This window comes from Sceloporus occidentalis, unplaced genomic scaffold (genome assembly GCF_023333645.1).
Source record: "Sceloporus occidentalis isolate IW3139 unplaced genomic scaffold, rSceOcc1.0.p SCAF_2, whole genome shotgun sequence".
NCBI classification, from domain to species: domain Eukaryota; kingdom Metazoa; phylum Chordata; class Lepidosauria; order Squamata; family Phrynosomatidae; genus Sceloporus; species Sceloporus occidentalis.
The window spans coordinates 8,606,840-8,619,652 of NW_028316982.1; the positions used below are offsets into that span (position 1 = coordinate 8,606,840).

At 44.9% G+C, this 12,813-nt stretch overlaps 1 protein-coding gene across 1 annotated transcript in view; it reads left to right on the forward strand.

Annotated features, from left to right (window-relative positions):
- PSMD2 (proteasome 26S subunit ubiquitin receptor, non-ATPase 2) overlaps positions 1-12,813 on the forward strand; it is a 40,597-nt gene that overhangs the window by 10,358 nt on the left and 17,426 nt on the right. The window contains exons 5-10 of the mRNA XM_089508690.1: positions 834-1,058; positions 2,268-2,426; positions 3,812-3,956; positions 4,636-4,696; positions 7,689-7,835; positions 9,522-9,628. Coding sequence (XP_089364816.1) covers positions 834-1,058; positions 2,268-2,426; positions 3,812-3,956; positions 4,636-4,696; positions 7,689-7,835; positions 9,522-9,628 — 844 coding nt within the window. The remainder of the gene's footprint in view (positions 1-833; positions 1,059-2,267; positions 2,427-3,811; positions 3,957-4,635; positions 4,697-7,688; positions 7,836-9,521; positions 9,629-12,813) is intronic.

The following is a 12,813-nucleotide window of genomic DNA, read 5'->3' on the forward strand; positions in this document are numbered from 1 at the left end:
AGAGCAGGACCAGAGAAACTTAACGATGGGAGTAAGCCAGGGCTGAGGCCTAGTCTTAGAGGAAGAAGTGCATACAGAGACAGGGACAAAATGGTCAGGAAATACATAATGCCATTTCTGTATGTCCTGCACTGGTTTTGTTGCCCGGGTGAATTCACGATACTGATTCTCCTGTTAAAAGCTTTCTGTATCCTGGACCCAGGTTTTTTTGATAGAGCCACTTCATCAATGTATTCTTTCTGGCTCTTCATGAGATGTAAAAATGAAAACCTTTTGACAGTACAGTGGACCCTTGTTATACGCTGGGGTTTGGTTCCAAGATTCCCTGTGTATAACAAAATCTGTGTATGCTCAAGTCCCATTACATATAATGACATAGCAAAATGGTGTCCCTTATAAAAAATGGAAAATCAAGGTAAATTTATACTTTTTTGGAACATTTTCAAACCGTGTATGCTTAAATCCGTGTATAAAAAATCCGTGTATAAGAAGGGCCAACTGTACCACTCTCTTTCAGATTGGGGGCCAACACTAAATAGTCTTTTTTGGTGGTGGCCCTCAAGCTCTGGAATTAGTTGTAACTGAGAGACTGTTTTCATGCCCCATTTTCAACATGTTTCTATTTTTAACCTCTCCTGATAATTTATCATTATTGTTATGATAATAATGATATAGTCATTGGTTGTTTTATTTTGTTGTATTTTAGTTCAGATATAATCCAGTATTAGGTTATAATTCTGCCTGATATAAGGATCCCTTCTACTTCTACTGTTCTGTGATTCTATGAAATATTGTTTCTTTTGCTGTTCATCTTTCTTTCTCTGTCTCCTCAGGCACTTAGCTGGTGAAGTAGCCAAAGAGTGGCAGGAAATTGATGAGGCTGACAAGACCCAGAAGGACACGCTGCTGACCCTTGTGAAGGAGATTGTGCCATACAACATGGCCCACAACGCTGAGCATGAAGCTTGTGACTTGCTGATGGAGATTGAACAGATGGACATGCTAGAGGAGTATATCGATGACAATGCCTACGCAAAAGTCTGTCTCTACCTGACTAGGTGGGTCAGTTGTGATGAGATTAATTGGGGTATGTGTATGTAGAAGAAAGACCTGAATTGCTTTTGAGGCCAGGGCAGAGTCTGGGTATTTAGAGCCTCCTTGTTTCTTCTGACTGATTACAGAAGTGCAAACTACAACAAATGGTACTTGGATTAGTTTGATTTGGTGATGTGGGTAGCAGGTTGGCCTACTCTTTTTAAAACCCCCCTCCCCAAATCTATGGGATTAAGAACATTTCCTGAAAGTGTTCCTTATGCTAGCAATTAGAGGGTGATGTGCCGTTATTCTGTCTTTTTATTAACCTTAAAATGATTAAGTAAATAGATTTTTTCCATGATAAGCAAAAAACAACAAAAAAAGAAAAAAGCAGAAAAAGCAGTAGAAAAAACAAGGAAGAGTATGAATAGAAGATGTTGTCTTAGAATTTTAAGTAGGATGATGATGTAATAAAGACCTTCTGTGAAACTGCTTTCAAAGAAACAATTCATGCTCTTGGAGTTTGAGAAAGTAACAAAAAACTAATTGTAGTTGGGCCAAGATAGTTTCTGGAGGATCAAACAGAAGGTCTTGGTAGTGTGGGCATCAGAATAGCTATGGCAGAACTGAACAAAACAGAGACTTAAGAGATAAGAGGAGATGAGTGTGTTTAGAATGTAAGGGAAAAAGGAAAAAAATCGAAGCTACTTTTTGAATGACATTTCTCAGAAACATTCAGCCAGTGAGCATAGTGGCCATGCTGGCTGAGGTGCTTAGAGAACTGTGTTCCAAAAATGTAATTTTTCCATGCTCTGAAAGAGTAAGAAGGACAAAAGTTGGACAGCTTCAAAAGGTAGTGTATAGTAGACTTGGCTCTCCATATCTATGAATTGTGCATCCTTGGTCAAACCCTTAGATTCTTTTTTTTACTTTCTGTTGATAATTAGCTTTGAAGATCATTTGTCTGCTTCCATCAGGTGAATGTGGCACATTTAGTCCTGTGTGGTTGTAATGCTGGGATAGCCCAGATGCTGTTTGACTGCAGCTCCCAATATTCTTCAGCATTGGCTATTCTGGCAAGGGCTTCTGGGAGTTACAGTCCAGTAACATCTGGAGTGCTGTTATGTTGTAGTGTTTCGTGTCACACACTAAATGAACAGAACAGTATGCATTCAGCTTTGATACCAGTCAACCTTAATTTCCCTGTATCTCCCTTCCTTCTCCCCCTGAAGCTGTGTTAGCTATGTCCCTGAGCCCGAGAACTCAGCTCTCCTCCGCTGTGCTCTCAGTATCTTCCGCAAGTTCAACCGCTACCCTGAAGCTCTACGCCTGGCCCTCATGCTGAATGACATGGAATTGGCAGAGAACATTTTCATCTCCTGCAAAGATGTGTATGTGGCACTCTTGTTCAGGGTTGGGTACTTTCTACGAAGTCCTGAAGACAGAGAGTTGTGAATGGTGGGCAGGGAATTGGAAAAGAGAACTGGCCAGTGGCTGGAAAGAACTCTGAAGGTTACTCAGATGCAGTAAGATTATGTTACTTGGTACACTTAATTCACCTAACTTGACATGGAGAGGAAGAATAAAACACAGGAAGACAGAAAGCAGATCAAAGTTTACCAGTGAGCCTTTGGGTAGTACCTAGCAGACAGTGAAATGCTAGCTGGCTGTTGGGACTCAAGCAGAGAATTTCAGGTTTAGATGGGCCCTTGTCTAATTTAAAAGGCTCTCCCAGTGTTCTTGAAGATTAGCTTTTCCTTTATGGGAGAGATCACCTTGTTCTGAATACTTAAAGTATATTGGTAGACCACAGGAACAGGGATTTTAATAAAATTCTGAGATCAGCCCACCTTGAGGTAAGAGATTAGAAATAGGCATCTTTGTATAGGGATCTTAAAAGGTGAAGTTCTTGCTGTTTAGCATGTTGACTGCTTATTGTCTTCTGTGCCTCTAACAAATGAGAAGTGAGGCTCCTTCCTAATAAGGCTACATTCTACAACTGATATAAACTTTCCTGATTCAGCATAGCTGCATCATTTTTATTGCTTCTCCATTCTGATAGCAGAATGTGTGTCTTAGCAGTATAGAATTGCATGTTTTCCCCCAGAAAGACAGAAATTTGACTCTGGCATGTCATAATATTGCTCTACCTGTTTGTTTCAAATACTATCTCACTTGTTTAAAAACCAACAACTTCCAACAGCCAGAGCAATAGGCATGTGGATTTCTTTTTTTTTTAAATGCATAAGAATTAAAATAAAATTAAACATCAAGGTCAGATGTTCATGACATTTTATGGGAGATTAAAATCTTGCTCAAATGAATATTTTGTTGGCTTTCGGGGGTCAAGCTAGGATGGTGAGTGGCAGCATCTACAGAATTTAGCCTATTGTTTGCAGTCCATGGTTTTCTAGAGTTAAAGGTCTGCCCTGGTCCATGCTCAGAAATAATCCTAAATGGCATTTACTTGCAAATGGCTTGCTTTGTTTTCTGATGGAAGGTACCCAGGTCTGGCAGACTCCAAAAAATCTTCCAGATAGGAAATTATGAGGTGCCTATTAGCCTTGTTACCTTGTACTGTGGGGTATTGCATGTCCAACTTCTAAATCCAACGTTAGTTTAACTTAGTTAAGAGTGGGCCCACTGGAATTAGTAGGGCTCAGTTGTGGTTAACATAATCACATCATTTAAATCATTTAAATGGACCTTAGCAAAATGGTTTTTAATTTGAATTTAACCTACTGATGTGTCTGTATTTTTTGTTTGTTTTTTATAGCGTTGTCCAGAAGCAAATGGCCTTCATGCTGGGTCGCCATGGAGTCTTTCTAGAGCTGAGCGAGGATGTTGAGGAATATGAGGACCTCACAGAAATAATGTCCAACGTCCAGCTCAATAGCAACTTTCTGGCTCTGGCCAGGGAGGTGAATTCCCTATATTCAAGCTTTTTCAGTTTCCCCTTGGGCTATTCAACAGTCTCCATTGTCCAGTCTTCCATAAACTTTCACATTTTTGTTTGTTTTTTGCTTTGTTTTAACATATGGCAAGTGTTGGGTAAGGAGATAGTGGTGAATTAGTAAGTATACCACTGCTCCAGGGACTTTTTACAGATCTTGGCCTCTGGATTTGTAGTGGATGCTAGCATCATGTTTGAGAGAAGTCCAATTGTAGGTGTTTCATGCAGAGTTAGCTTGGGCAACCAAATGGCTGGTTTGACATATTGACACTTTGGGAAATAAGTGGGAATTCATATATTCTTAGGGAGTGAGAAGGCTCATCAGGATTACTTATTCTAATGGGATTAGAGTTCCTCCATTGACACCTGATTACTCACCACTGAAAATGGGCTGGATTAGAAGTCAACAAAGCATGGTCCTTCAGATGTTGGGCTTCAGCTCACAAGATTTCTTACCTCTGGCTTTGCTGGCTGGGGCTGGTGGCACTTGAAGTCCAACCTCTTTTGAAGGTTTGCACTTTACATACCCCTGAGCTAGGTGTGTTTTGCTGTCACTATCCAAACAGGTGCACTGTATGCTAAGGAATCTTTAGTATGATACTTTCAGGCATAGGACAGAGAAGAGTAATACCTTCGTTTCCTTTCAGCTGGACATCATGGAGCCCAAGGTGCCAGATGATATTTACAAAACCCATCTAGAAAACAACCGTAAGTGCTCTGAGAAATGGAGTTTGGGGTCTGTGTGTGCTGGTTTTAGGTATTCAGGGTGGCTTTTTGCATTCCTGTTTCCATTCTGGGTTGTGGTCATATGAAACCTCCAGTGCAGACAAATGCTGACTCCAGGTACTCTGCTTTTATGCTACTTCATATAAAATGGTTCCAGTTCAGTCCGTTGTCTTTCTGTATGCATGCGGTTCCAAAGATTTTTTTGCCCAAATGAGTCACTCATTCTGCATTGGAAACTGTTTTTGGGTCTCCTCTCACTCCTCAGATCTACTTCATATTTTAGAAGCTGTTTTTGCTGAGGGGTGAGAAAACTGTTTAAGCAGTTACATTGCTGCAGAATTGATCTCTTGACACCATGAAACCGGGGTGTTTTAATCTTTCACATAATTAATTGTACACAGAACAGCATGTGTGCAAATAAGATGTATATGAAACATAAATGAATTTTGTGTTTAGACTTGGGTCTCATCTCCAGGATATACATTATGTTGTTGCTGTTGTTATTATTATTATTATTATTATTATTATTAACCTTTATTTATAAAGCGCTGTAAATTCACACAGCGCTGTATATACAATCTTTTTAATTAGACGGTGCCCTGCCCTCAGGCTTACAATCTAAAAAGACACGACACAAAAGGAGAAGGGAGTGGTGGCGGGGAAGGGGATGAGGGCCAGCAGTTCTTCTCTACCTCCAAGGCCTGGACCAAGGATGATGGACTGGAGGGAGGGCTTGGCTTCTTAATGGATAGTTAAAACAAGGCATCCTGGGGCAGAGAGGGGATCACCCCTGGGAACGCTTCTCTAAACAATATAGTCTTTAACTCAATTTTGAAACTGGGTAGAGAAGTGATGACGTGCACATGTGGTGGAAGAAGGTTCCAGGAGTAAGGGGCAGCAGGTGAGAAGGGATGAATCCGGGAGGGGTCAGTGACAATCCTATGCTGGGACAGGAGACTTTAACTACCAGAGCGGAGGGTACGAGTGGGAATGTAAGGAGAAAGAAGCTCTGATAAGTAAAGAGGTACCAGTCCATGGAGGGCTTTGAAAGTCAACAACAAAAGCTTGTACCGGATGCGGAATGGGAAGGGAAGCCAATGAAAGGGGGATAAAAGAGGAGAAACATGGTCAGAGCAGCAAGTGGATGTGACAATACGTGCAGCTGAATGCTGGACAGAGATTAAAGGATGGAGGTGTGGGAGAGGAAGCCCTGTCAGAAGAAGGTTACAATAATCTAGTCGCGAAACCACTAGGGCATGGACCAGAGTCTTGGCAGTAGAGGCTGAGAGGAATGGACGGATCTTGGCAGTGTTATGGAGAAAGAATCTACAGGCCTTAGCGGTGGCCTGGATCTGGGGAATAAACGACAGAGAAGAGTAAAAAATGAAGCCAAGACTGCGGGTTTGATGAATCGGTTGAATAGAAGTGTCGTTGACAGAAACAGAAAAGGAATAATGAAGGGTGGGTTTAGGTGGAAAGACGAGAAGCTCAGTCTTAGTAGACATGTTGAGCTTCAAGCACCAAAGTCACATCCAAGAGAGATATGTACATGCAAATATTCAAAAAACTGAAAACTAAAATACTTCTGGTCTCAAGCATGTCGGGTAAGGGATACTCAACCTGTACTAGACAAGATCAACTCCATGAACTTTTTGTTGATGCTCCAAAGGGCTTGCAAAATAGTCATGTTTCTAATGCTCTTAGGGGGAGTGGGTTTGACAAATTTTCCTTGGGATAAAATTCCCTAGTGGTGTACATGCCAGCAATGAAAAAAAATTAGATTCTCATTTTTAGCTGAACAGTGGATTAAAAATATTTGAAATACATTAATATATTGTTAATATACACACTATATATATATATTAATAAATATATTATTGATCTGAATATAAATATCTCATAAATGCATTAATACATATATTTTAAAAATTACCTGACTGCAAATGGTGAGGTTGAACTTTATTTATTTTATGATTTTTGATTTTGCTAAAACTTGCGTTTATATTTTGTAATGACCACAGTTTAAGATTGAAAAAGGAACTTAACTGCACACTGCAAGAACACTTGCAGCAATATCTTACACATTATGTAATGTCACTGGTAGGCTTGCCAGAATGAAATCTGGAGAGGGCACCTGTCCCCTTTAATGGTTGTGTAGAAGAGAATTTCAGTAGGAGTTGTTTGTCATACAATCAGGTAACAAGCAATATTTCCTGAAATTCCCTCTCGTACCCAGCCATTATATATACTCAGTTCACAGGAGATACTTTATATGAAAAGCTCTTCCTAACCTTATTCCATACCTTGGCTATTGAAGGCTTTACAGGTTAAAATAAATACTTTGAATTTATCCTTGGAAACAGATTTTAACCAATATAAACCAATATCAACTGCTGTGAATTAAACCTTGCACTTGGATTGGGTAAAAGTGGAGTTGTATTCTGTATAGTTTACATGGACACAATGCATTATGGTAGTCAAATTGAGAAGTGTGTAATTACTCCTGAGCACATGTGTGCCACAGTTGGGAATCTTTTGATGCTCTTAGTATGCTTCTGTGTGGGAAGGAAGAATGCTGTGCATTCAAGAGGATTCTGTTTGCATGGCAAAAATATTGTTTGGACCTTAAACCTATCAGGAGAATTGAGTGGTTCTTAAGAATATAGTCTAGCCATTCCCACTCTACACCAGATTGGCCTTAGATTTTATATATTGTCAGCTGCTGTGTCCTTGCTATGCAGTTTGTTGTCACTTTCTTTATATCGAAACAGGTGATTGTGCAGTCTTGATGTTTGCTGACTGCAGTAAAGGCACTTTTTAGAATGCTCTTGGGAACTCCCCATTGGATGACTGGAGAAAAGTAGGATAGTTTACTAACACAAATAATGTTCTAATAATCTTAGTCTGAGTCAGAAGTGTCTGTCCCCTTTTTATCAGCAATGACTGGCTCACCATACACTTTCTCCTCTCTCAGGGTTTGGTGGCAGTGGTTCTCAGGTGGATTCTGCCCGCATGAACTTGGCCTCTTCCTTTGTGAATGGTTTCGTGAATGCTGCCTTTGGGCAGGACAAGCTTCTGACTGACGACGGCAACAAATGGCTGTACAAGAACAAGGACCATGGTGAGAGGTGGAGCAATAGTGGTGGTGGCTGGGATGATTATGGAGGAAGATTGGTGTCCAAGAAAGCAGACCCTTACTGTGCAACACAGTCTTGGAGATTCAAAGCAGTATAGAAGGATTACCAAAAGAGTGTCAAACGGTCCAAGATTCAAGGTATCAGATAGGCAGGTCGATAAGGCAGTCCAAGGTCAAAGTTTCCAGATAATCAATGAACCTCATGAAGTTACGTTTGTGGGTACATTTAACAGGTTTTTTTTTGTAGCAGCACCTGAGCTATGAAGCACCCTACCCAAGGAAGTTAGGCTGGCCCTATCTGTTTTAAGCTCCCACTGGGCAGCTAAACCGTTTTGCATGACATTCAGTGTTTGAAATTGCTGTTCTAACTGTTTCAAGGCTGGATTCTAGGAATGTTTTAAGACTGCTTTTAGGAGTTTTAAAAGAGTATTTTAACATGATTTTATCTTTGTATTTTAATTGGTTTTTATCCATTGCTATGGGAGGCCTTGTGGTCTAGGAGGTGATACAAGTGTCTAACATGACAGCCATACATGCAGCAGCACTCTCAAAGACTTCCACTGGCTCCTGTGAAGCCGAAGTGTGTCTTTTCTTGCTCATTCTTCTTTATCAGAAAGTGATAAAGTACTTGCCTTCTCTCCTTTTTTTCTCAGTAATCAAGCACAGAACTGCTTGTGTGAATGTATTTCTGCTTCCTCTCATTTTAGCTCTTCAGAGGAAATGCCATGTTCCTAATAAATTCTGAACGTGTGTATGCTGCTTATTTTCCTTAAATGTAAATCTCAAGTCTGGTGACTGTTGTCAACTTTCCAGAGTACACTGAGAACATTAAGTATCCATAGCCCTCATATCCCATCAGTTTTGACTGGGTGGGAGCTAAGAGTCTTGTTTAAAATAATTTTTAAGTCCTTTTCTGTGAAATTCAAGGGTGTGTCCTTGTCTGTATTTCTCTCTTTCATCCCTGCCCAGCTTTTTGTTAACGGCATGGGCATTCAAGGTAGATCCTGCTATGCCACTTGTGGCGGCCATTTTGTGATTCACTATGCCCCACATGGCAGCCATTTTGTAAAGGTGCTCCTGAGGTTTTCTCAAAATTCCAAAGTGTACCCATGATCTACAAAACACTAGGGACTTGGAGTATCACAGTAGTTCAAGCCAGGTCTCCCAAGTTCTTTTTTCCCAGTTCTTGTTTTTGTCTCTCTGCAGCCCTTTCATTAAGGATAAGACAGCACTGCAGCAAAACTATGCCTTTTTTTTCCTTTTTCTTTAGTGGCCGTTTGTCACCTGGAGTGTCCTCTGTCATCAATATTTCTTGATATGAACTCCATAGTCTTTGACAGTGGAGCTGATTGCACATGTGAACTTTTGAGTTTGTGTGTGCCACATCTAACAGATATCTTCCATGCCGCCAGCAAGCTGAGAGGATTTTTGCATAAAACACAGAGGACAGTATATTCTGTAAACCTTTCTGAGAAACAAAATGCTTCTTCCTTGTCAGGGAGGTATTCATTTAAAGTTGGAACTACTGGCAGTGTTTGCCTTAGGTACCTGCCCTTCCTAGCTGTCCTGAAGCCCTTTATTAGTAGTGAACATATACCAGTAGATTAATTTTAACTGTCTGTAACCCTGTATCTGGTCCCATTTTAAGAAGCTTTTACATCTGTTCTGCAGGGATGCTGAGTGCTGCCGCCTCGTTGGGGATGATTCTGTTGTGGGATGTGGATGGAGGGCTTACACAGATTGACAAGTATCTGTATTCCTCAGAAGACTACATCAAGGTGGGTGAATCTCCTGCTCAGAAAAGGGGAAAGTTCCTTTTGAACTATAACTCTCAGAATCCCTTAGCCAACATGGCTGACAGCTGGGAGTTGTAGAAAAGGTACTTTTCCAAACTCTTTTCCTTGCCTGTGTTTTGCTGTCTAGCCATTGCCAAAGAATAAGGCAGACTCTTCTTAGGAAGGTAATAAGCTGACCTATACTTGAGGGGAGAGAGGCAGGCGAGCTCCAACTGCCTGCCTGAAGAAGAAAAGCCCTCCCTTCAGCCACCATCTTGAGGGGAGAGAGGCAGGCTAGCTCCAACTGCCTGCCTGAAGAAGAAAAGCCCTCCCTTCAGCCACCATCTTGAGGGGAGAGAGGCAGGCGAGCTCCAACTGCCTGCCTGTAAGAAGAAAAGCCCTCCCTTCAGCCACCATCTTGGGGGGAGAGAGGCAGGCTAGCTCCAACTGCCTGCCTGTAAGAAGAAAAGCCCTCCCTTCAGCCACCATCTTGGGGGGAGAGAGGCAGGCATGCTCCAACTGCCTGCCTGAAGAAGAAAAGCCCTCCCTTCAGCCACCATCTTGAGGGGAGAGAGGCAGGCTAGCTCCAACTGCCTGCCTGCAAGAAGAAAAGCCCTCCCTTCAGCCACCATCTTGGGGGGAGAGAGGCAGGCAAGCTCAAACTGCCTGCCTGAAGAAGAAAAGCCCTCCCTTCAGCCACCATCTTGGGGGGAGAGAGGCAGGCAAGCTCCAACTGCCTGCCTGGAAGAAGAAAAGCCCTCCCTTCAGCCACCATCTTGAGGGGAGAGAGGCAGGCGAGCTCCAACTGCCTGCCTGGAAGAAGAAAAGCCCTCCCTTCAGCCACCATCTTGGGGGGAGAGAGGCAGGCAAGCTCCAACTGCTTGCCTGCAAGAAGAAAAGCCCTCCCTTCAGCCACCATCTTGGGGGGAGAGAGGCAGGCAAGCTCCAACTGCCTGCCTGGAAGAAGAAAAGCCCTCCCTTCAGCCACCATCTTGAGGGGAGAGAGGCAGGCGAGCTCCAACTGCCTGCCTGTAAGAAGAAAAGCCCTCCCTTCAGCCACCATCTTGGGGGGAGAGAGGCAGGCGAGCTCCAACTGCCTGCCTGTAAGAAGAAAAGCCCTCCCTTCAGCCACCATCTTGGGGGGAGAGAGGCAGGCATGCTCCAACTGCCTGCCTGGAAGAAGAAAAGCCCTCCCTTCAGCCACCATCTTGAGGGGGAGAGAGGCAGGCTAGCTCCAACTGCCTGCCTGAAGAAGACAAGCCCTCCCTTCAGCCACCATCTTGAGGGGGAGAGAGGCAGGCTAGCTCCAACTGCCTGCCTGAAGAAGACAAGCCCTCCCTTCAGCCACCATCTTGAGGGGAGAGAGGCAGGCGAGCTCCAACTGCCTGCCTGTAAGAAGAAAAGCCCTCCCTTCAGCCACCATCTTGGGGGGAGAGAGGCAGGCGAGCTCCAACTGCCTGCCTGAAGAAGAAAAGCCCTCCCTTCAGCCACCATCTTGAGGGGGAGAGAGGCAGGCTAGCTCCAACTGCCTGCCTGAAGAAGAAAAGCCCTCCCTTCAGCCACCATCTTGAGGGAGAGAGAGGCAGGCTAGCTCCAACTGCCTGCCTGAAGAAGACAAGCCCTCCCTTCAGCCACCATCTTGAGGGAGAGAGAGGCAGGCTAGCTCCAACTGCCTGCCTGAAGAAGACAAGCCCTCCCTTCAGCCACCATCTTGAGGGGGAGAGAGGCAGGCTAGCTCCAACTGCCTGCCTGAAGAAGAAAAGCCCTCCCTTCAGCCACCATCTTGAGGGGGAGAGAGGCAGGCTAGCTCCAACTGCCTGCCTGAAGAAGACAAGCCCTCCCTTCAGCCACCATCTTGAGGGGAGAGAGGCAGGCGAGCTCCAACTGCCTGCCTGTAAGAAGAAAAGCCCTCCCTTCAGCCACCATCTTGAGGGGAGAGAGGCAGGCTAGCTCCAACTGCCTGCCTGCAAGAAGAAAAGCCCTCCCTTCAGCCACCATCTTGGGGGGAGAGAGGCAGGCATGCTCCAACTGCCTGCCTGGAAGAAGAAAAGCCCTCCCTTCAGCCACCATCTTGAGGGGGAGAGAGGCAGGCTAGCTCCAACTGCCTGCCTGAAGAAGACAAGCCCTCCCTTCAGCCACCATCTTGAGGGGGAGAGAGGCAGGCTAGCTCCAACTGCCTGCCTGAAGAAGACAAGCCCTCCCTTCAGCCACCATCTTGAGGGGAGAGAGGCAGGCGAGCTCCAACTGCCTGCCTGTAAGAAGAAAAGCCCTCCCTTCAGCCACCATCTTGGGGGGAGAGAGGCAGGCGAGCTCCAACTGCCTGCCTGAAGAAGAAAAGCCCTCCCTTCAGCCACCATCTTGAGGGGGAGAGAGGCAGGCTAGCTCCAACTGCCTTCCCTTCAGCCACCATCTTGAGGGAGAGAGAGGCAGGCTAGCTCCAACTGCCTGCCTGAAGAAGACAAGCCCTCCCTTCAGCCACCATCTTGGGGGGAGAGAGGCAGGCATGCTCCAACTGCCTGCCTGAAGAAGAAAAGCCCTCCCTTCAGCCACCATCTTGAGGGGGAGAGAGGCAGGCTAGCTCCAATTGCCTGCCTGAAGAAGAAAAGCCCTCCCTTCAGCCACCATCTTGAGGGAGAGAGAGGCAGGCTAGCTCCAACTGCCTGCCTGAAGAAGACAAGCCCTCCCTTCAGCCACCATCTTGAGGGGAGAGAGGCAGGCGAGCTCCAACTGCCTGCCTGTAAGAAGAAAAGCCCTCCCTTCAGCCACCATCTTGAGGGGGAGAGAGGCAGGCTAGCTCCAACTGCCTGCCTGAAGAAGACAAGCCCTCCCTTCAGCCACCATCTTGAGGGGGAGAGAGGCAGGCTAGCTCCAACTGCCTGCCTGAAGAAGACAAGCCCTCCCTTCAGCCACCATCTTGAGGGGAGAGAGGCAGGCGAGCTCCAACTGCCTGCCTGTAAGAAGAAAAGCCCTCCCTTCAGCCACCATCTTGGGGGGAGAGAGGCAGGTGAGCTCCAACTGCCTGCCTGAAGAAGAAAAGCCCTCCCTTCAGCCACCATCTTGAGGGGGAGAGAGGCAGGCTAGCTCCAACTGCCTTCCCTTCAGCCACCATCTTGAGGGAGAGAGAGGCAGGCTAGCTCCAACTGCCTGCCTGAAGAAGACAAGCCCTCCCTTCAGCCACCATCTTGGGG